General features: G+C 38.6%; 1 protein-coding gene across 30 annotated transcripts in view; it reads right to left on the bottom strand.

Moving 5' to 3' along the window:
- Window positions 1-24,565, bottom strand: part of picalma (phosphatidylinositol binding clathrin assembly protein a) — a 36,422-nt gene that overhangs the window by 1,669 nt on the left and 10,188 nt on the right. Inside the window, exons 2-24 of one of the 30 annotated variants that reach the window (XM_046860632.1) lie at window positions 18,832-18,974; window positions 18,439-18,514; window positions 17,642-17,744; window positions 17,376-17,469; window positions 17,165-17,276; window positions 16,379-16,485; window positions 16,128-16,169; window positions 15,474-15,485; window positions 15,206-15,291; window positions 14,505-14,628; window positions 14,144-14,298; window positions 13,502-13,599; window positions 11,487-11,636; window positions 8,725-8,805; window positions 8,114-8,221; window positions 7,276-7,404; window positions 6,100-6,130; window positions 5,902-6,001; window positions 5,684-5,707; window positions 4,443-4,502; window positions 3,285-3,323; window positions 1,465-1,569; window positions 851-955 (exon numbers count right to left, since the gene is read on the bottom strand). In XM_046860632.1, coding sequence (XP_046716588.1) covers window positions 863-955; window positions 1,465-1,569; window positions 3,285-3,323; window positions 4,443-4,502; window positions 5,684-5,707; window positions 5,902-6,001; window positions 6,100-6,130; window positions 7,276-7,404; window positions 8,114-8,221; window positions 8,725-8,805; window positions 11,487-11,636; window positions 13,502-13,599; window positions 14,144-14,298; window positions 14,505-14,628; window positions 15,206-15,291; window positions 15,474-15,485; window positions 16,128-16,169; window positions 16,379-16,485; window positions 17,165-17,276; window positions 17,376-17,469; window positions 17,642-17,744; window positions 18,439-18,514; window positions 18,832-18,974 — 2,072 coding nt within the window. In that variant the 3' untranslated portion in view covers window positions 851-862. The remainder of the gene's footprint in view (window positions 1-850; window positions 956-1,464; window positions 1,570-3,284; window positions 3,324-4,442; window positions 4,503-5,683; window positions 5,708-5,901; window positions 6,002-6,099; window positions 6,131-7,275; window positions 7,405-8,113; window positions 8,222-8,724; window positions 8,806-11,486; window positions 11,637-13,501; window positions 13,600-14,143; window positions 14,299-14,504; window positions 14,629-15,205; window positions 15,292-15,473; window positions 15,486-16,127; window positions 16,170-16,378; window positions 16,486-17,164; window positions 17,277-17,375; window positions 17,470-17,641; window positions 17,745-18,438; window positions 18,515-18,831; window positions 18,975-24,565) is intronic. The other 29 variants (XM_046860634.1, XM_046860638.1, XM_046860635.1 and 26 more) reach the window with 29 other exon arrangements.

Here is a 24,565-nt window from a genome sequence, read left to right as displayed (position 1 = left end):
CTGGTAGGATCATGTTGTGGGGATGGCGCTTTTCAACAACAGGTACTAAAGAAACCTGCCAGGGCTGAAGGCTTGGATGGAGCCAAATATGCAGGGACAACCATAATATAAATCTGTTCAATCTGTGAGTTAATTTAGAGTGGGGCTGAAAACCAGTGTCAAAGCAGTATATGGATGATCTGCAATGGTCTCCAGCCAACTTTAGAGTTTGAGCCATCTTGACAAGGGTTTGGAGTCAAATGACAGACTCCGTTAGGCCTTGAGTTACAGCCTTGCATCCCTTCCCTGGTGTAAAACTGATTCAAGGGAGGCCTGAGGAGGACAAAATGGTTTCTGAAAGTGAGTGAGTTGAGTCAAATTTTTAATAAGTGCCTTCAAATACGTTAGACATACTGTGTAGAACAAACCAAAAAAAAAAAACCACAACAACAAAAAAAACGCACCTTTCCAACTTGTAGCACTAAACATGTAAACAGAGTAAATATTTACCCATGATACTGTATAGAACACAAAGTTGTGAAAAGAGCATAGAACAACATATGGTAGTAGTAATAATAATAAACGCCACAGAAATTAGGTGATCATGTTTGATTCGAGGTGGCTAATGACTAACGCAATGAATCAAGAAGAAGTACACGACCAATGAAATGAGCAGCAGAAGCAGCAGCACAGAACAAAAAACAGATGATATGAAATTATGTTAAACTTAAAGCATGTTTTATTTCTATAATAAGAAATGATCAGTAAAGTAAAAGCAAACCAGATGTAGATGTTAAGGCAGCTGTTAATAGAAGCAGACCCAGTGCTATAAACATGCAGCACTTACAAACATGGCCCAAACTTGCTGTACCTAAAAGTGTCTCTAAAGGAACTCCTTGAGAGAAAGCTGTGCAAAGGGGTCCTGTCCTGGAGGCCTGAGAGGACTCTGACTGGAGGGACTAGAGGCAGCTGAGGGCTAGTTCAGAGAGAATGAGAAAGTATGAAGGAGGCCACCCACACCCATACCCACAGGAGAAAGAAACAGAGCCAGAGTGGCTAGAAATTCAAAATGCAAGTCTTAGGATCAGAGGAAAGGTCTGCTTCTTTGAAGTATGCACACTAGCATACTACAGAGATGAGAAGGTGGTAATGATAGAAGCAGGATAAGCATTGTTTTTGTTTTTACAGATTGAAATGGAATGCATATCTGTAGCCATATCTCAATGCATCCATGCTTGTTCAGAAAAGTGCTGAAATGGAACAAGGAGGAGCATGGAATTCATTCAGGTGCTTTCTGAACAAAGCTTCAAATATTCCAAGGAGCAGATTAGACAACAGGGTCTCATGTTTCTCAGAGTAGACATTAGAAATCCAGTAATTTACTATATTTCTCTAATCTACTCTGAAAACATATATCAGGACTTTCTATAACATTTGTGCCATGGTGCAATGGTTAACAGTCCAGAAGAGCCCCTTTGTTCCTACCTGTGCGCCTGAGATTGGGCCAAAAGGGTTAGCTGGCCTAATCACAGGCTGCGTGTACATCATGGTAGGTTGTGTCATCATGGCCACTGTACCCATCTGTGTTGGCTAGAAAAGAAAATGAACAAATCTGATATTGATCTTACAGCTTTATTCAAGATCCTGCTCCCAAAACACTTCACTAGGTTGATAAGTTATGTTCATGTAGTTAATATAAAACCTATATACAGCAGTGGCAGGAAGTCAGGGCCAGCAAAGCCTTCTCAACTGGCCCATTTCCTTTTTTCAGGAACATGCATTGAATTATTCCCAAAAATATATTCTCTGCATCTGCACTGCGCTTCTGTCTGGAGTGCAAGTTTAGGTTTCAAGATTCTATCTAATCATATTTTAGCCATCATATTTCCAATCATATTGTAGCCATCACATGGTACCAGGGTCAAAATCTGCCTTCAGAAATAAGCAGTGCGTAAGATTTCAGGTTGGTCCCTCTGGGGCCATCTAGCAGGTGAGCAATAACGTTGCTATTTTCCAGTTCTTTTATTGGGCGGTCAGAACACACACTAGTCAGTGCTTTCAAACCGCATCTCCTGCAAAAGTGCCACTGTGAAGCAGCGCTCTGTTATACTTCCCGTCTGTATAATTTCGCTGGGTTCTATAGCCCAGGCGCCATAATGACGGTATTAAGAGGTGTACTGATTCAGGTAGGACATCACTGAAGGTCTAGGTGTGAAATGCACAGCCTGCCACTGCTATACAACGTGAAGAGATGCGCATCATCATTCTAGAGTACTTGTGTTCCATTAGTGGCGATACTTTCTGAATTAAATTGCAAAAGGAGTCACGAATAAAACTTTTAATAATTACATAACACACCCCTGGCTTAATCATCACAAATATAAAATTGGCTTTACAGTTATCGTTTACAACACTCAACATCCGTTATGCTCACCTACACCATCCTGTTTTATGTGGGCTGACATACTTAAAGAAAAGAAATGTTTCATAGAGCTGAAGTGAGCTGTTTTCTTGCTTTCACTTGCCTTTAGTTACTAGTCAAGTGCCACTCATAACAGACCACACAGGTGCAGGAAATAAAAAGGCAACACAGAATTTCCCTCTGGAATAGTCCACTAATGTCAACACCAAATCTTATGATCAATCTGAACAGATTCCTACCTACTCAACGCAATGAATGGAGATTAATAAAAAATTTAACTTTTACCCTGTGCCGCCATTCATTCCCCATTTTAACCAGGTCAGCCCTATAATAATTGATACACTTCTTAAATATATAGTGGTAAGATTTATGAAAACAGTTTTTGTAGTTATTAGCTTAACACTGGAAAATAAGAGCCATCCAACTTTCATTCTTAAATAAATAGAGACCAACTGATAAATAAATAGATTTTTAAGTCACAATTATTGGCACTCCTGCAGCCTCTATTTGACCAAATAACAGCATTATTTCATAATCCTATAAGGGTTATTAAGTTCAGAGAGTCTTGTGAACTTTCCTGTAGACTCCCCTTTTTAGCATGGGATGGCCATGTTAAAGGCTTTATTCGTGCGTGAATGAACATATGCTTTGAATCATTTGCCGGCTGGAAGATCCATGACCCAGTTATAGCTTTTTGGCAGAGACAAACAGATAGATCTGCTCTTTATGTAGTTTGTGAGGACAACATGGTTCTAGGGGCATTTGGTAGAAAAACTAACTACAGTATCACACGCTTTGTATTCAATTATGCACTTTTTTAATTATTATTATTTTTATAAACACTGGCTTTAGGTTCTCAATTCTTTTTTTTTTTTTTTTTTACCTCTGAGGAGGAAACTCTTGAGGAAAACAGCAGGTTTTCCTATTTAAAAAAAAAAAAAAAGGACAATTATTCATAAAACTAAAAACCTAGCCGCAATAAAAAAAAAAAAGAAGAGAAAACAACCTACAAAAACCTTCCATCAAGAACAGGAACAGTGAATTGGCCTGCCACAAATAGAATACACTAGAAACACAACTGACCCTTAAACAATTAGCGTGAGCGCGTGTAAAATGGAGAAATGAATCACAAAGCTGAGGTTACATAAGTAAAGATGCAGAGCCACTAATTAGCATGTTGCCAACGCTACTCTCTCTCTGGTAAAGATTAGCTCGAACATGTGGGTCACACTGGAAAACTCAGAACTTATCTTTGTAATCTTTAAACTTTACTGAGAAACACTGTTCGATCACACAAAAGAACGAGAAAATGGAATAGGTTACTTTGCAAAATACAAAGCACTTGACTTTGAATTGGACTCAATCCACAAACACCCACATGTTCCTATTTAATTCATTGTATAAACCAGTGCAAACAAGCGAGGTGCAAGAAAAGTGCGAACCATTTAATGTTGAATGAATCGAAGAACAAAAGCAGTAATGTATCAACAGTAGATGGAGTGTCAGTATGAAGAGGTGCTTTAATTTCGGAGCATTTTCTGCACCTTTCATGCCTCCGCACTGCCATTGCTGCGACTGAGGGCAGAGCAGCAGCTAATCAATATGCAGGCAGACGAGCATTGCAATTATACAGCAATGCTTTTAATTAATTAACTATTTGTTCAGCTACTTATTTTGCATTATACTAGGCTGTTACCTGACTGCAAAATACCTGCTGTCATTAAAGGAGAGTGAGAACAAGGTTGTATACTGTCTCTAGGACTTGTTTTTACAAGGATTCTCATTTATAAGAGATCCTGTAGCCAAAACCACCATCACATTAGGCAAAGGCAAAGGCATGGCCAGCTGCCCTCAAGGGTAAACACTAATTGTAAAAGGAGATAATGGCAGTTGCAGAACTTTTGGATTTATAACCAATACACTATCCTCTGTAGTCACTCTGGGCAAACAAGGAGAAAATAAGAAGAGCAGGACTAAAAATTAAACGCTCTAGATCATCTGTCTAATTCTGTTTACATCCAAGATGCCTGATGCTACTCACCATTGCATATCCAATCATGCCTGTGGGCGTCGTGGCAGGGAAAGCCATGACGGACGGCGCCTGGGAGGAACACAGTCAAGAATTAGAAATGGTGGCAGTACAGAATGCACTACTCAGAAAGCTGACAGAGTGCCATTCAGCTGAACACCTCCAGCATCAGAAATTCCACTCAAAGGAGCACGCCAAGACCACAAGAAGTCTTTCACCTCCCACCTTTACACACACACACGTGCAGGAAAACACAGTTTATAATAAAAACTTTGTGCAGATGGATCAACAGATTTATTTTATTTTTCTTTGGTTTTGCTATTCAGACACACTGGAGAACATTTGCAATGACTAGACAGGCCCAAATGGGGAAATTAGTACATGTAGATCAGAGAGAGTGTGAGACACTGAGTCTGTGTGTGTCTGTGTTGGACCAAATGTGTCCTCAATGGTAGTGTGACTGCTACTAGCAGGTGCAGATCTTGATTCAAAGAGGAGTTCTTTGTAAGAGAGCCGTGAGATTCTCAAAGAGGCTGAGCTCATGACAGAAACACTTTTGTTTTCACGTTCGGCCTATTTGAATGTGAGAAAGGACCTTCTCAGCAAACGGTTATCAGACTATTCATTTTACTCAGAGGATTGGGTTCAAATGAAAAATATATAGAATAAAAATATGCTACTAATGGCTGCTCATTCCCATTTAAAATTAAATAGTTGAAAGCTTTTTATCTATACTTTTAAAGAATTAGTTTAACATTAAATGATCAAGAATAATAAAATGCAGAGTGCCAGCATCACAATACCTTGCTGCAGTGAGGACCTACCAAAGAGACATTGGTGTGCTAATGCACAATCTTAATTTAGCCTTAAAGCATATGTTAATATATCTATTTAGCGGCTTCATCTCACATTAACCAAATATTTTAATGCAATCAGAGCATTGATAAATAAATTAATGATTGCAGCAAACTGAAGAAAGAGAGACAGGAGATAAGAGAAGATAAAACAGGTGGTGGTCATGCTGTAGAAGCTCTCGGTTAGTTCAGCTGGTCACAATGAGTACAGAGGTTTCAGTGTGACTCTGGTCACTGTGTGTGCATTGGTATGCAAACACCCACTCTAATAAAGTACGATGAGACATGCGCACTCACACACACACACGTGCATCCACACACGGTACTGCGACCACAGTAGAAGCTGTGAGGTTAATAATATACTCATGCGTCTCAAAACAGTTCAATCACTAGACTTACGTATTGTGGGAAATGCATGCCATTCTGTTTATTCCCCCAGATGATTCATTTCACAATGCAACAGACAGTTAGAGGACACAAAGTCATAACACTGTAGCTCAAACGGTAAGAATATTTTTAATGCATACTACAGGATTGTTCACTGATATCTTTTTACTCAGAGATGTGCCTTAATATATCTGTCTGCGTAAAGGATTGAAAAACCTAGTGGTTCTCACCATGCTGGCAGGGTTCCATGTTGTGGTGGGAGCCATCTTTGGTTGCCAGTTGGTTCCACCAGTAAGCTTCTTCTCACCAGGCTGACTCCAGTGGATGTCACTTCATACAGACAAAATAAATAAATAAATAAAAAGTTAGCTTCATGTTTGCACACACTTCACTGTACTTCTTTCTGTACATCTGATATTTATACATACTTCTTCGTTGTGCCATTTCCAATACCCAAATCTGCAAAGAACAGAATATGCTAATTTAGTTCTATGCTTTAGATCAAAATCTCAATTTTCAATAAACTATTAGATGCATGGTCAAAAGCATATGGACACGACCATCACACCTGTATGTGTTCATTCCTAAACGATGGGAATTTACATGGAGTTCACTAGACTTTGGAATGTGGCTGTGGGGTTGTGTCAGCAATGCCAGACAGTGAGGTAAAGTAAAAACCAGTACCGTAATATCTGGACTATAAAGCGCACCCATATATAAGCCGCAACCACTGAATTTGACACAGATTTTTTTTTAAACCTAAATAAGTCGCACCTGTCTATAAGCCGCAATGTCTACATTGAAACTAATGAACTTTACACAGGCTTTAACGAAAGACAGTGTCTGTAACGGGTGAAATATGTTGCGCTCCCTTTAAGAGCAGAGCGGCATATTGGGAATAGCCTGCTGCCGCATTTTTCCGGTATTACTGCATGTGTGCAAAACTGAAGATTATGTCCTTATTATTTTCTGATGCTCATTTCCAAGTTTCTTCGACCAACCTGTAACACTGTTGCCAAGAAAAATAAAAAAGCATGAGTTTTGGAAACCTGTCTGTGCTTATATGATTTTTGTTGCAACTGGAGTTAGCCAGCTTCTCCCTAAGCTGTGCAGCTCAGAACACAGGTAAGGTGCGTTTTTTCGTTTCCGTTCGGAAATTTCATTGGTCTAATGTTATGGGGTTCAGTTTTTTGGCTTGAAGTTTGTGAAACCGGGAAAAACCCAGGAAAAATTCATAAATAAGCCGCTTCGTTGTTTAAACCGCGGAGTTCAAAGTGTGGGAAAAAAGTAGCGGCTTATAGTACGAAAAATACTGTACATCCCAAAGATGTTCAGTGTCTGTTTAGGTCATGGCTCTGTACAGGCCACTCGATTCTTCACCTGCCTTGGCAAAGCATGTCTTCATGAACATGCCTTTGTGCACAGGGGTAATGGTCATGATGATACAGTATACAAAGAGACATCATTTATACATTTATATATATCAAACTTTGCAGCAAAAGCTTGGAGAAGGCCCACAAATGACTGCGATGGTCAGGTGTCCACATACATTTGACCCTATAGTGCACCATGCAGAATGTTATATACACAAATGACAGACATACTGCCCACAAGGTTGGCCAGAGAGGAGTCCAGGTCATCAGACACCAGCTTGCCAGATTGCTGGCCAATAGGTGGCATGCACTGGCTTGGAGAAGCTACTGTGGGTTTCAGGATACCACCTAAAACATCATCTTTGCAAAAATGCACAGAGAGAGAGAAAAAAAGAAGAAGGAGAGTAAAAGAAAGACAAAAAAGAACAGAGGATAAAAGAAAACATAATTAGTGTAGATGGAGTGAAAGCTTATTAAAATGTAAATAAACTCAACAACATGAATTTTGCTCCTTCTTGGGCAGTCAGCATTAACTCACCGAAGTCATGCATGCCATGCAAAGCCAAGGCCCAGAGGTAATCAACACAGCACAGGGAAAGACAGAAACAGGTAATACATCAGTATAAAATTCCTGATTCAATTAGCATGGAAACAGTAACACAAACTGACTAAAATAACTTCTTAGGTGTACTCAGAGTGGAAAGTGCGTTTTGTACAGAAATGTCCTGTGTGTGCAAAAAACAAGCTGTGCAATGTGAAAAGCTGTGCTGTATTGTTATACTGACTGTAAATAGAAAAGTGCATCACTTACTCATGCTGGGAAGGCACTCAAATCAAATGCAAAACTACAATGTTCAGCATGTACATGGGGATGTACATGCTGAACATCCCCAGTTCACACTTATTCAGAGATGTGTATGGGACCTCAGGTACAATGCAACTCCCCATCCCACATTTTTCAGCTGTTAGAGGAGAAGTGATGGAGGAGGCTCGCTCTCCTAGCAACCATCACAATGTGCACAAGGGAGAAGAAAGGCGAGCGTAGTGAAAAAGTAATAAACATTCTTACCAGCAGCGTCTGTGCTGTTAGCAGTGGATTTATTGCCGAACACAGAGTCAAAGTCAACGTTAAGGCCAGAAGAGCTGCCTGGTTGAGGGATGGGAGATGCTGAAAATTCTGAAAAGCACAAATGAGAAGGTGACCTGAGTTAGATATTAAAGCCAGGGGGCAAACCTGCCATCAAATCATGATCCACCATTGTGTGCAGCATGCATGGATCAGTTCACTTTTATACCCTCCACTTCCTGAGAAACACAGCTGTTAAAGCCAGTGGGACTGGGGGCATTTTACATTAACACAATTCTAGGAACAACTGGGATTTCGGCCACACCCTTACGCTACTCAGCAAAGCACAAAAGGTTACCATTACATATGAACCAATAAAATATTAACATTTTGCTCTGCAATCTACAGAGCACCAAGACCTATGGCCGGCACACGCCATTTTATCTCTACCGTCTGTTAAAAAGAGGACGGAGGATAAAAAAATCAAAAGACAAAGAAAGACCAGATCTGAAAGAGGGGAAAAAAAAGTGAGACAAGGGAAACAACAAACAAGATTAGGGAAAAAAAAAAAAAAAAAGACTTTTAGAGAAAGGCAGGCAGGACTCTTCACCTACCTCCAAATAGTCCAGCTACAGCGGAAGGCTCCGAGTGGAACAGTGGGGTGTTAGAGTAGGGGGCTGAAGAACAGAATGAGTCTGCCACAGCAAAAGGAGTGCAGAAGAGGAAAGCCAGAGGTGCAATATTAATAAAGTAACAATAGGCGAAAAGAAAAATGGCTTTTCTGCGACGCAGACATCCGTATTTTTTTTTATTTATTTAAATGATTTAAACAAAAAGGATGGTCTGATTCAATACCTGTGTCCAGAAAGCCAACCAAAAACAATTTAATTAAAGTCTTAGATACTACTTTGAGCAACAAAAACAGAATTAAGAGCCATTTTACAACAAACAGCAAGCCACTGAAGTAAACTAATCCAAGAGGAAGGAGGGGTTTGCTACAGGAAGCTCAAAGCCTGCAAAACATAAAAAGCACACAGGAAAACCTGTGGTGTGGAGCCATGTTTTCAGAACCCAGAAAACAATCGCACGTGCATCTTTACCTGTGATATAGCCCTCTATCCGAGCATAGGGCTCAAGAGTGCAGGCAATAGCAGAGCTTGAATCAAGAAAGGTATGTAAAAATAAACAGATTCACATTCTGTAAAACGTAAGAGACCTTAAATGAGGGGTATGCAGTCTAAGCAAATTGGGGGGCATGTGACTTCAGAAATAAAACTGTACAACTCCGTTACACATTACACTGTTCATATTTAGGGATTATTTACACTACAGGATTAAATAAAAAATGTAAATGTGTTTATTTGTATAACTATATAAATAGCAGATAAATGTGTGTAAACATCATAAAAAACAAACAATCCAACAAACACCCTTTCTAAATGCTACTTTAAAAACATTCTATGCTATATAGACAAAAGTTTGTGGACACCCGACACCTGCTGATAAACAATTTCCACTATTCTAGGTAATTTCCACTATTGCTAGGCTACTCAAGATCTTTCACTCCAACCCATGTAGACCATATCTTAATAAAGCTTTTTGCACACAGGTGCATTCTCATACTGGAACAGATTTGGGTCTTCTAGTTCAAGTGAAAGGGAGATTTCAGGCTACTGCACCCAAAGACATCCCTATACAGTTGTGTGCTTCCAACTTTGTGGAAGAACCAGAAAAGGGGAAGAAAAGTCAGGTGTCGATACTTGTGTCCATATCCAGGCCAGTATATCTGAGATTTTATACAATGCTAAGGTTGGTAATTGTGTAATAAACCTGCATTGCAATGTGTTACCTTTACCATCTACACCAATTTAGATTTCTTAGTTCTTCTTCTTTCGGCTGCTCCCGTTATTGGTCGCTACAAAGGATAATCCGTCTCCATATCCCTGTCCTCTACGTCTGCCTCTTTCAAACCAACTACCTGCATGTCTTCCCTCACTACATCCATAAACCTCCTCCCCGGCCTTCCTCTTTTCCTCCATCCTCAGCATTCTTCTACCGATATACCCATGTCCCTCCTCTGCACATGTCCAATGCTCCTCCCTCACCCTGTCTTCAAAACGTCCTACATGTGCTGCTCCTCTAATAAACTTGTTTCTAACCCTGTCCATCGTCGTCACTCCCAATGAAAATCTCAACATCTTCAGCTCTGCTACCTCCAGCTCCACTTTCTGTCTTCTACTCAGTGCCACTGTCTCTAAACCATACAACATCGCAGGTCTCACCACAGTCCTATAAACTTTCCCTTTCACTCTTGCAGATACCCTTCCATCACAAAATCACTCCTGCCCCTCTTCTCCACCCACTCCACCCTGCCTGCACTCTTTTCTTCACTTCTCTAACACACTCTCCATTACTTTACACTGTTGACCCCAGGTACCTGAACTCCTCCACCTTCTCCACCTCTTCTCCCTGAAACCGCACCACTCCACTGCCCTCCCTCTCATTCACACACATGTACTCTGTTTTACTCCTACTGACTTTCATTTCCCTTCTCTCCAGCGCATACCTCCACCTCCCCAGGCTCTTCTCAACCTGCTCACTACTCTCACCACAAATCACAGTATCATCCACAAACATCACAGCCCAGGATTATGCGGATTTCTTAGTAATGATCTTAAACATTGCTTAAAAGGCAACCATGACACCCGAACATTGTCTAATCTGTAATCGCTTTCTGCTACTGCATGCCATTTGTAAGTGCACATTGAATGTCCCCTGTAATTTAAAATATATTAAAATCTAAATGATGTAAATATAACAATATACTGATAAAATCATTATATTAATTTGCTTTCATGACTAGTATTGACAAATTTAGCCATAGACTGGTTTCTCTGTAATATTGCATTTTGTTTTAGTCTAAGTCAGATTAATCAGTGTCTAGAAAACCAACAGCAATGGAACCTAAATAAGCTGCAGCCAGTTTCAGCTCCAGTTAGACGTAAAATGGGCAGGCTGGAACAGAGCATCAGGATAATAAGCAAAACATAGAACAGTAAACAGTCTTGCTACATTACAGCTGCAAACATGCAAGCATTTTAGCATAAAACATATCCGTTAGGGTTCAAACACTATTCCATTTATGCAATAAAAGAAAAGACTAGCTAACTAATATCAGCTCACTGAAGCTATGCACACACACCTAAATCATTGATTTTTCTACACAATGAATGGTTGAGGATGATGAATAATGATACATGTATTAAGAAAGCAATGAGAGAGAAAAAATTTAAAAAAAATCACAAAAAGCAGCCCACAAAAAATTATAATAATTAAGTGATGCTGTGAAGGGAAGGGCAAAAGTAAATCTGTTTACCACTAAACATTTCATGACTGGGAGTCCTAGAAGGAAAACTAACAGCATCTGAAGACAGAGGAGATGGAGGAACAGCATCGACAGGTTTGGAAAGGAAAGGATTTAAGTTTGGAATGGAGTCGTCGACACTCTCTGAAGAAGTGAAAGGATCTACACAGCCGTCAGAAACAGAAAACATCAAAAAGAAATGTTAGAGAAATCACGAGAAACAGCATGCAGATTAATGTGCACCAAAAAAAAGTGAACACCACAAGCTGGTTGGTACCAAAATTGTCTAGGCTCAAGTTTCAGGGTTTTTTGCATAAAAAAGTGAGAGGGGTAAATACAAAGTCCTGAAAACTTGCCAATGGATAATAATCTTTAAATACTTAGGCAGCAACATAATGAGTTAGTCGAATAAATGAAGGTGCTGCCACTAGCCAGGGAAGGAAGACGGAAAGAAGCTGGCAGATGGTAAAGAAAGCAAATGTACTTTGTTAATCAGAAAATATTTAAAACTTCAAGACAATTTTATAGTGTGCTGAGAAACTCTGACCCATTCCTGAAATAATTCTCTCTATATTTTTCTTTCCATCTTAATAAAATAATTTTAAATAAAACTTTGTACTTTATTGACGAATGATGTGTGAAAGAGAGCTAACGCCTCAGGCTGTACGTCATTATTTAAACACACTCTGCTAGTTTAGAGCCTGATCGATGGAACATACCAGCTCCAAGAATCAGACCCAGGCTTGTTATTGGATTCTACTGAGGCTGAACTTGAACATGGCAAAAAAAAAAAAAAAAACATTACAAACACTGCTTTTCACATCCTTCATTCATCTATCGCCACTCTATAAGAAGCTTCCATTATGCATGCTCCCATTCCAACTCATTCCAATAAAATTATTTTAGCTGACCCACCAGTTTTGACTAGAGTTCACTTTAGAACTAATAAGAATTTACAATGTAGCTGAAAATATGATTTGTAGTCTGTGAACTGATCTCCATTTTGCGGCATAAATAATAGCCTAAAAATGCACAAATAACAGTCTAAAATGTCCTGAAACCTTTTTTTGGTAAATATAAATAAATAAATAAATGATAAAAACTAGTTGAGCATGTTAGTAACTGATGTAGGGCTGCTGCTATCGATTATGTTAGTAATCGAGTATTCTAACAATTTTTCCACCAATTAATTGAATAAGAAGTACTTTTTCTTTATTAAAAACAACACTAAATAGAGAGAAAATAGGGCAGGCCTCCTAAATAAAGTTTTGCTTTTCTTTTTAGAGAAAAAAAATGCATACAAGTGCCTTTAATTGTGGCCATGTAGAGTAAGTTATGGGAAAATATTTGTTAAGTGAAACTCAATTATTCTTACTCGTATTTATTTATTAAATCTCACACAGTATCACGATATGTTTTTCCATGCACTAAATCTGTGTATTTTATCGCCAGTGCCCCAAATGTGCTCCACTACCTACCTAAGCGAATTACTCGAGGAATAGTTACAGCCCTAAACTGGTGTATTAGTGAATTCAACAGCCATGAAAAAGGAAAAAAAGTTAAAGAAAAATTTTATATTTATGTTCAGCTGCATGGAATCATGTTCATATATCCACAGTTTATCTGTGACTTTGCACAAAAGTGTCACAAACTGTTCCTAAGATTTAACAGCACCTGTTAAATCTTAAAAAAAAAAAAAAAAATCCCAACAACTCAGAGATGCACAACTACAAAATCAAAATAAGCCAACAACATTTAAATGCAATGTTGAAGCCAACATTATGCCTGTATTTATTAAATTGTTATAAAAAGATATTATATACACACACACACACATATATATATATATATATATATATATATATATATATATATATATATATATATACATACAAATTAAACATGAAAAAGCATAATCACCATGTAACATGATTGACATTTTATGCTCACTTGGATATAACTAAACCATGTGCAGGTGATAATGAAATGTATTAAGTGTGAGAATTGCTCATATGGCCAACACTCACCTCCCCATGTGTTAGCTACAGGAAGAGCAGTGGGGAGAGCTAGAGATGGCTGGAATGCTGGCTGGAGATCCAGCAGATCATTTGGCACCTTTGAAGAACTGGAGTAAAGAAAGCAAACAAAATTAACAACTGGGAAGGTCAAGTATCTCACATACACACACAAATCCAAACATTGCAGGTTGATTCAAGATTATTTGACTATAGACTAAAGACTGTAGCACAGTCACAAGTGCAGTTCCTTACTGCTGCAAGAACACGGGGATAGATATCCTTAAACGGAGTCCAGTTTAAGGACAGCTGGAATAGGTTTCAAAGTGAAATAAGTGTGAGCGAGCCTTTCCTGTGCTCTGCAGTTCTACTACGCCTCTCAACACGACTGTCTTAATAGAATAATTACTGGGTTAAATGCCATTAGCTGGTGCAGTGAATGTTGCTCAATGAGCTGTTAGCAGAATTAAGTGAAAGTGAAGATGTAATGGAAGATCAGATGGTAGGATGCTACATCAAGGCCAGATTTAGTTGGATCTGGTGAACCTGTCCTTCTAAACAAAAGGCACCATCCCTACAGTAAAACACAGCTGCACTATACTTTGTGCACAAATAAAAAAGCTGAAATGTAATAATCCCATTATTTCCCCTAACCTGTTGGAGCTGGGAGTGGAGAACAGGTCAATTGCTGGTGCAGTGATGATGCTTCCAGATGCTGTGGATACTGGAGAGGCAGCTGTGGTTGAGGATGTGGAAGGCTTTTTGGAGAGTTCTTTCAGGCGCTGCTCCTGCAGGGGAAATAAAATTCGCTGAAAACAAAGACAAACATGTCTTACGATGACAAAAAGCACAAAATTCGACTCTCAGCATGCACAACTAATCCTGGGCCAACATAAAGTGTATATTTGAACAGTTTACTACTAGGTGTATGGAGTGCACTTGTATCATTTAATGGTCAGTATAACATGGTTGTTGTGTGCTCCTGTTAAAAGCTATCAAAAGTTACATTACGCACCTTAAGTGTTTTTAAACGAGTTTGTTCCTCCTCTAGTGCTGCCTGTTTTTCCCGCTCATCCACTTTGGTGAAAGATATGCCCGTGTTTGCCAAAGAGGACACAGCGTTGGACAGAGTGCTGGCCCTAAAAAAAGAAAGAAAAAAGTTGCACAATGAGAAAACATTTTTCAGTTTAGTAAAGGTTCAGTTCAGTATCAGTTGCTGTGTTAATGGAAATGCTCTTCCCTGACCCATAGCACAAAAACAGATTAGGATTGCATGGTTTCCCCCCTCAGCGGTGATCTTTGACCCAGGCTTTCCTTTCAAAATGTCAAAGCTAGCAAAGCTAGCCAGTTTATTCTGTTGCACAAATTGCAACTCGTCAGATTCCACTTCTGAAGACGTCATTTGCAAGGGAAAAGGACAGAAATCTATCCACATTTGCAGTGACCTAGATCAGTACCGAACACTTTGCTGTGTGAGCATGCAAAACCACAAAGGGCTATCAGTTGCCCCAAAACACACCAGGGACATCTGCGTTCTACATCCAAACTCATTCAACAGCTCAATAAAACTTGGCTCTGTGACAGGATCAGAGCTCTCCTAGCCACCACACACGCGCCAATCCGGAAAATCTCACACATGCATGCTAAATTTGGTACCTGGACAAAACAGCCTGGCAGGGCACTGAAAAGCAAAGTTACTCATGTAGGTCAATGTACCTGCTGGCTGCCGTCGAGTCCTTCACCTTTTTTCCCTCTAGTGATGCCAAGTGCTGCTCCAGTGCATCCAGGAGACTACTAGGGGCCTGGAAAGAGAAAGAGCAATCATTTTAGTAATACTCTCTCTAAAACATGTACATATGTTTACTCTCTCTCACATACACTTCAGTGGGCATGCATAAAAAAAAAATAATAAAAAATAAAAAATACAAAAGACAACAAGAGAGTATCAATCAGAAGAAAAATAGAGGGAGGTGCGAATACTTACACAGACCGTAAACTGAAAACGGAAAGATAAGGAAAGATACAGAATATAAAGGTGGTAGTTTGAAAGGATTTAAGTGTATTACATAGAGATTGAAAGACATTGCAATGATTCAAACCAACCAGTGAACTTAAATTGAACTGTACACTTAACTCTACATGGGTATGGCTATCGAAAGCAGCTAAATCAGTCACCCAAACAGTCACCTAAAAGGGTCTCTATTCATGTAGACTGGGTTTATCGATTTCTGTGTGTACACACAACAACATCTGGTAGTTCTTCAACTAGACATTATTTTGAATTTTATAAAAAAGTGAATTTATCAGGTTTTTTTCAAAACAGTGTAGCAGGTTAGCTGTGGGGAAAAAAAAAAATATATACCATGACTTTGCAAAAACAAAAGACTTCATGTGTTTAGTGCTGTAAAAGAAACCAGTACCACGCATTTTACCGTCAGGCATTGCACCCACTGGGCCGAGAGTGCTCGCATGGAGAATGAGCAAGATTGGTTAACAGGCATGAATGTGGAGAGTGGGGTTGTGTGTTTGGTTTCAGACTGCATGAGTTACAGGAGGTTCAAGAGTTTAAAGACCACACGCAGCACAAAGTCAGTATCTCTACGCTAGAGTTGATCGTGTTGAAGAATTACAATCTTACCTGAGACAAGTCTGGTATATCGCCTCGGTCGATGCCCACTTGCTGCGGCGAGATCAGAGAGGCATTGTCATATTCAGCAGTCAGCAAAATAAAACCAAACTGACATTATGCTTTTAGAATTTCAGAAATATTTTAGTAGTTAACAAAATAAATAAATACAAACAAAATAAAAACAATGGCAATACCATAACCCACTAAACCAAATCTGCCATGATCATAGATAAGACTCTAAATATAGAAAGTACACTTACCTCAGCAACCTTTAGGAACTCTGAGATTCTCGTCATGCGAGTGAGGAATTTCTTATAGATGTCAAGTCCTTCTTTACACTGGGGTTTCTTCATATCAAAGTACTTCTCTGTGCAGTACAGAAAATGTAATGTGGATAAAAGTTATATTTTTTTTTATCATTTGCATGTATTTAAATTACTACATTCAGACCGAGGTATTCCCACAATCCAGGTATTTTTTGTGACATTTGTCATTAGGCTATGATCTAAAGCATGTCTCACTCATCTGCCACGGTCTACAAACTACCTTAAATCACATTTATTTATGGAAAACACTCTGCAGGCCTCTGTGACTGCTTATCCCACCCACATAAGCACGCTTTTACATCTCTAAAAATCACAAAGCTGCTGACACTACCAAATTCTCAACATTAAGGTTTTTTCCTAATGAACTAAAAACCTGCACATACGTCACACAAAATGAATGCTTAATCCAATACTTAATAAAGTAAAGGAATTACAGATCATTCAAATAACCCAGGGTTATAACTGCTATAATGTGAATTACTATCAAGAGAGGTGTAATTATGGGTGGCTGTTGTAAAGTGGAGCTTTTTTCATGCCCTGCCTCCGGCGCCAAAGTAGTACGGTGACTCAAAATGTACTGCTAAACTGAACTGCCTGCGTCGCACCAGGGCTCAAAGGTTTCTTTACCAGGAACAACGAAGCAGGCACATAGGACAAAGTCAACACGACACAAAGGCCAGCATAGTACAAGCGCGTTCCTTTAGGGCAGAAACAGCTCACCAAGCAAGTTGATGATCCCTTCGTTGTAGGCGGCAAACAGCCGGATGGCATCTTTAAACAAGAGCATGAAGGCGGCATTAATAACTCCATTCGTGAGCTCGTTCGCATTTACCTGTTAGGGGACACACGATTTGGATTGGAGTGAATTGATCTGATTTGGTTAAACAACATCTTATCAATAAATAAATAAATAAGCAAACAAACAACTCACATTAAAGTCCAGAAGCGAGTCCATCTGATTCTGGACGATGGGGAGGGTCTTCAAAAGCTTCTCTGTGTTCATGGTTCTCATAACACCGTCTGCCCTAGGAGTAAATTAACACACAATGTTCCACAACTTAAGATCATACCAGTAGTAGCCACATATCACCTTAATAATGAGGGGATTTTGACAGTAATATGGTGGCTACCCCAAACTTTACCAGAATCTAAACTTGTATTGCTTAGATGTACATGCAAAATGAAAAAAAGACTTACCCCCTCTTCACTTTTGTGAAGTCAAAAGCAACCTGTCTGTAGGACACAGCCTTTTCATTAAGATAACGGCTATAACGCCGGATGAATGTAGACATATCATAGCCTAAAAACAGAAGGAGGAGATAACAATGGTAAAAGTTAATCCCAAGAGTTACAAGCCTTGGTCAAACATAAATGGCACCAGATATACTGATCATGTTCCAGGCTATTAGTTTACTACAAGAACAAATTCTGATGGTATATCAGGCATCTGGGTGACATCTAAAAAGACTTTATGCAAGACGTTTATACAAGCCCCAGAACTGCTCTAGAGCATTCAATCTAAATGAGTGCTGACTGCCAGCCAACCCTCTAACATGGGAAAAGCCTTGAGTAAATAAATCCATGAGAGCTTTATTTAAGCTCAAATTTAGTCCTTCCACTTAACATGCCACATAAGGGAGTGAGGAAGCAAAAATTCATAGTGTGAAAGTGAGTCCTTACTTATTGCATTAGTGGGATTTTTTTCCCCCCAATAAATGTTTTTAAAAGAAATCAATGTGTGCCACTCGAATGTGCATTTCTGATTAACACTGCGAGTATTTTGAAATTGGAGCAGCTTAATGATTATCTACAAACAGGGAAATTGGAACACACTCTCATTTGCTCCTTAACCTCAATCAAAATGTATTTTAAGTCTTTTTATTTCCCCTGCATTTCTGGTGTTTAGCTTATGCATATGCACGAATACTAAAATGTACATAAAATGGGATGTAAACTCTATTAATGATTTAAAAACTGAGCACAAGAGCACTTACCCTGTAAGCCACTTTTGTCCAAAAAATTACTGAGGTTGAATAATGTGTTCCTGGAAGCCAGGTACTGAATAAATCTCTGTGTATATATAAACGAGAAATATTATTAGTTATTCATTCTTGAAAAGGTCATATACGTCATAAAAACAAATCGAATTTATAATGAATTATGAGAAAGACCTGAACTACAGCAGTTTAATGATTTAAAAGGGCAGAAATGCAGTACATAATGGGATCAGCCAACGTGGAAGGAAATAGCTTTTACTGTAATCCTGTGAGCCAAAACTAATCCTAAAGCGTAAATTCATAACAAACCTGTTTTTAAATGCTGTACATGCTAAGCCTTTTCAATTGATCATATCCTGCAGTATTAAGGGTGTGTGTGTTTTAACTGACCTCATTGCCATAAACCATGAGGTGGTGTGTGGTGATGAGGGATTTGAACACGACCACCCAGCTGGTGTTGGTGGTGCGTTCGAACAGCGTGTCCGCCAGCTGAGGGATGTTCACATTCATCTCATTTGTGCACTGAATCAGATCTGAGGAGACAGAGATACAGACGTTTTAAAAGGTGGTTTTGCTCATATACAAGGAAAAATTCACATGCCTACAATATACTGTTTTTCCATCAGATGTCCCACAAAAAAATACAAAAAATTTTTTATTTATGAATCTGTCCTATGAGAGATAGAGAGCGAGAGAGAGAGAGCAAGAGATAAGTGCAGCTCCAGTCAGTCATGTTCACCTGCTATCCTGTGATGTGTGAAAAAAAGTTGCTGACTATTTATACTCACTTAACATTGTGCCCACAACACCTCGTTCTCGCCATTTGAATAAATGAGTAATAGTTTGAAAATGCATTTCAATGTAGCAATGCCTTTAATTATAAAGCTGTTTCATATCAATTTATTGTCGTCTGTGATACAACACAAAAAGGATTTGTAAATCATGCATGTCTGTTTTATCACCAGTTTGGCTTGTAAATAAGAGACATTTAGAATATGACCTAGACCGTATCAGGGTTTGGAGGCTTGGAATTGTTTTTTTTTTAATATACATTTATTAAATAAAATACTTGTTTATTGAATTTTCTTTAGTGGCATTGCCAGCTCTACAACTTGAAGAGAAAACAAAAGTGTTATAATTTGTGAGCTGTGAAAATTTTTTTTGTTTGTTTTTGTTATTATTAATAAGCTGTAAACAGTAAAAGAAAAACATCATTGTGAAATTAAGTGGCCATTTATTTGTTAAAGTAACTGCCTTTTTTTAGTGTACAGAGGCACTGAGCTTGTGCGAGAAACAGAGAGAGATTAAATGCTCTGCTTCATGAACAGCGGGTGGGAGGGACACACACACCACAATAGTACTTGCATCCTATACTGCTCTGTTCATTAATTCATTTAAGTGAGGTTATTACAAGGTGTGCACCTCTTGCATCATGGCCGTTACTTCTGATTTATTCATTATGGGAATTTACAGACCTTTTTAGTGCGTGCGATTTGACACCTTGATGGGTGGACAAAGATTGATGTGTAATGGACTGGACTTTGTAAGTCATTGGATCATGCATGACTCAGGTAAAAGAATGACATGGAGCACTCTAATCAATAGAGAATCTCCTCTTACTCAGCTTACCATTCTACCCACATGCTCTGGCTTTATTTATGATTTAACTCCTAAATGGGTAATTCAAGCACTAGTACTACATGCAGCATCTATTTAAAAGAAGGTTTTTAAAAAGTCTGCGAAACCATAGCAAGGTAATCTGAAGAAATAAAAACAACTTTGAATGCTTTACGATAATAGTTTGTTCAAATGACTGAACGTGTACGTGTGTTTATTTGGGATGGGAGGATAAGGGCGAGCCACAGAGCACCTTTTCCTTTTCCTTTATAAGCCACATTCACTATTTAAAGCCACACAAAGCAGAAACTATAAGAAAACAAAAGCCCTTTGAGAGCCAACAGGACCCTCCGGGAAAGCAAGCACACATCCACAGACGTCTATTACAGATCAAAGAGAGAAAAGACCTAGAAAAATCTAAAATGGAGAGAAACATGCAGACATAGCTAAAAGGAGAGCTGTCAAAAAATAAAAAAAAAACAATTTACTACTAGCAATATATTATTAGCATTATTACTGATGCACCACCCGCTAAACTTTGGAGCGCTCTGGAGACATAAACATAGAAGACGCTGCAGAATAAAAAATAAAATAAAAATTGGAGGAATGAGGAGAAAACAGCGAGGGGCGAGGAGAAGATACATATGGAAGCCCGTTTCCTCCACACTAAAGTTTTTTCTTGCAATACTTATTTTTTTTTTTTTAGTCCTTTGTAGTGCCAGAAATATTTACTAGTGAAATGGTCTACAATCAATAGAATCGCATGGTATCAAAATAAGCCTCTGATGACTGGAGAGAACTCTGTCCAACTAACAGTTCTGGAGGAGACGGAACAAGATGGATGAAGCAGGGGAGGCCTTGTTCATACACCTACAATTTTGCTGAGAAAACTTGCAGGAACATGCTCGTCCGATGTACACCAACATTACACCACATCAGATCCTACTTTAAGGTCACTAAAATCTAGTGGCCACACAGTCTGTGCTAGCCCATGCGATCATCACATGACTAAGCTTGCTTCTGAGTCAGGTGACCCACCCCCTACTTGGCAGTGTGGACAGACATGGCTCCATTGATCCACATCTCAGCCTAAATTCTCCATTAGTGAACCAGACAGACAGTGTAAGGTTTCCGTTAAATCATTTTTAATTCTTTGCTTTCCGATAAAAAAGATGCTGGGCCTCATTTTAAAAGAATGGAGCACGTCTACCTACTGCAGGTGAAGTTACAGACACACAATATATTAATAATACCAACATAAACATCAATATTTATACCTGTAAAAAAACAGATCATTGCAGAGCTGCACTTTTTTTCGGCTTCTCCCATTGGTGGTCGCCACAGCGGATCATCCGCATGTTTGATTTGGCACATGTTTTTACGCTGGATGCCCTTCCTAACGCAACCCTCCCCATTTATCCGGGCTTGGGACCGGCACTAAGGCTTGCGGCTGGGGTTGGTTCCCTGACCGGGGAACGAACCCGGGCTGCAGCGGTGAGAGCGCCGCATCCTAACCACTAGACCACCAGGAGACCCTATTGCAGAGCTGCACTACCATTTCAAAAACCGAGGATCCATATGAAATTCTTTTAAAATGTATGAACAGCAATGTTTAATGTAATGCTCTTGTAATTTCACAAGGACTGTAAATAAAAATAGAAGTAAAATATTTTGCATCATGTAATAAAGAGTTACATTTTAGAACAATGCACCAGAATGCGAACGACTATTGAAACTATTCCAGACATTTGACGTCCTTCTTTGGAAAAATCGGTTGATCTGCTGGTTACAGTGATAATTCCATAAACATACAAAAAAAATTTATATCTATATATGCATACACAATAAATAAATACAATTAAATAAATAGGGCCTTTAATTCATCAAAATGATAAAGAAAGAGGAAACTATTGATGAAAAACTATTCTCAAACAATTTATCAGGAGCACTATTCTTATACTTGGTAGGACCTTAAATCTTCATTCCATGGATTCCACAGGATGCTGCACACGAGTATCTGGTTCATGCTGACATGATAATTAAAGTCTTGTACGGGTGCACTTGTGTCCATGGCAGCTTCAGCATTTTGTTCTTGGCTGACAGAAGTGGAACCTAACGTGTTTTTTTGCTGTTGTAGCCTATCCACCTCAAGGTTTGATTAGCTGTGCTTTCTGAAAAGATTTCCTGCTCACCACAACTAAACAGAGTGGTTAGCTCGAACCAGTGCGGCTAGCATCCTTTGACTGCCCTTATCAAAAAGGCGGTTTTGTCCACAGTTACTGGATTTTTTTTTTTTTTACTTTGTGGCACCATTTAAAGTAAACTCTAAAGAAGGTAATGCATGAAGCTCCATGGAGATCAGCAGTTACAGAAACACTCAAACCGGCTCATCTGATAAGAACTATTATGGCACAGTCAAATTCACAGAGATCACATTTTCCCCTTTGTAATGGTTCTTGGTGTCAACATTTTTCAAAGCTGTTGAAAAGCAACTGAGATTATAATTGTAGGATTATTAATCATATTTCTCAATTCTAGAGTATTTCACTTAAATGTAAGAAAATGTCTGTGTATATCGAACTACATGCAATAGCGAACAGCACAGTGTTTTTTTATTAAGCATGGTTTACTAGTCTGTTCATGCTGTGTCCCTGAATTTGATCTCACAAATAGAGATGATACATGCAGGTGAGACCAAACTGAAGGTTGTTTTTGACGGAAACAAAATATAGCATAATTGTTTTGTTACCATTACGATGCGTTTCGTTTTCACGGAGAACCCAGAAAAGGAGCATGATCAAAAGGTTTATCAAAGCTACTTGTAAGGAAATGGATTGACATATTTGGCTGAGCTCTTGTAGGCCTCGTTATTAACGACGGGAAAGTTTCCTATAACTCATGACGGGAAACTATATTGTCCATAAACACTAAAATTACTCCAAAAAAAAATGGGGAAATTGCAGAAAGAAAGAAAGAAAAAAAAAACCATCTGGTTTATATTCCTCCGGAGAGAATACAGAGAGACAGAGGGAAAAAAAAGAAGAAAAAAAAATTACTGTATTCACATTAAGCTTCTGTTATATGTTTTATCTTTTGTGCACAGTCCAGAGTATAGATTACACATTACAGTGTTACTTTGGTTTCGAATGTATTTAAATTTGTACATAAAAATATCTAATTCAAATAGTTTCCTTATATGCCTCAAATACAACAAAAGAAATTGCAAATATTTTGTTTGTATTAAGTCCATTCCAAAGCTATTCCTAGTCCAAATTTTTTAAAGGGTAGTGCAACCAAAAAGGGGAAAAAAAAAAAAAAAAAAAAAAAACACACCACAATGACTACATTTGTTTGGCATTCCCCTCTGGAAGAAACAAATGAAGGACAAAAAAAGATAATAAAAGACAGCAAGTCTGGGTACAGTTATTTCCTAAACTAATACAAGCACATCCCTAAAAATAAATCAAACAGTTTACTGTTCTATCTACCAATCAATTGGAAGCAGTAATGTATGACTAAGCTTGCATGTGTTTTTTGGTTTGTGACCAGAAAAGAAAAAAAAAGGAAAAAAAAAAAAACAAACAAAAAAAAAACCAATTTTGTGTTAAGAACCTTGTCGAGCAACAATATAAAATTGTACTGTGTGCTTATCGCTTTAAATGGAAAAATGGTAATCACTCCTACACAAAAAAAGATTTACTCGTCTGAATACCTCTCATTGGCTGAAGTACCAAAAAGTCAATTCAGTGTCGAGAACATTCACAGCCAATCGCCAGAAAATCAGAACTCAAAGCGAGATATCCATGTGGCACCATCATTTCTGTACAGACTCCCTTTTCCAAATCTGTCCAGGGCAAGCAAGTATTAAAAGGAGAACACTACATTGTACCCCCCGGGCTAATCGACATCATGGAGGGTTGAAACCGGATAACAAAGATGACTTACTCTGCCCTAACTACACTCTAGTGTGGGGATCTAGGGATATGCTTGTTATAATACAGCCTAGACCCAAGTCATGACCTTTCTATTTGAGTACTATTCATCTGTATGCAAACCTCTGGCACAATGTAATGTACAGTGAGCTTTCTGGCGCAATGACGTAAGGTGGAAAAGCTATAAATGCACAAGCTTGTAATGAGAAAAGGAAGATAAAAAGGCAGCTCATACTGGCCAAAGCAAGTCACAGGAAGAGTGAACGTTTCAAAAAAAAAAAAAATGCATACAATCAAGCATTTAATACTCAGTGATATCCATTTACTGGATTCCAAGTAGTACACAAGGTACTACAGTAAACACAGTACAGCAATGCCAAGAGTTAATATTCTGCTTTATTAGGCAAACAGCAGCAGGATTGTAGTATTTTGCTACAGTAGTCGGCTTTTTAATTTCCCCGTGGAAGCTCATTAAACATTAAAGCGCGTTCGGCATGTTATTATTTTAAACACAATGAATTTTATTACTACAGAAATGAGAGGGACCCTGCGTTAAAGTCTTTCTGAGAGCAGAC

The sequence above is a fragment of the Silurus meridionalis genome, chromosome 11 (genome assembly GCF_014805685.1).
Source record: "Silurus meridionalis isolate SWU-2019-XX chromosome 11, ASM1480568v1, whole genome shotgun sequence".
Classification (NCBI taxonomy): Eukaryota; Metazoa; Chordata; class Actinopteri; order Siluriformes; family Siluridae; genus Silurus; species Silurus meridionalis.
The sequence above is the reverse complement of the archived record's forward strand: the minus strand, read 5'-3'. Positions and strand labels throughout refer to the sequence as shown.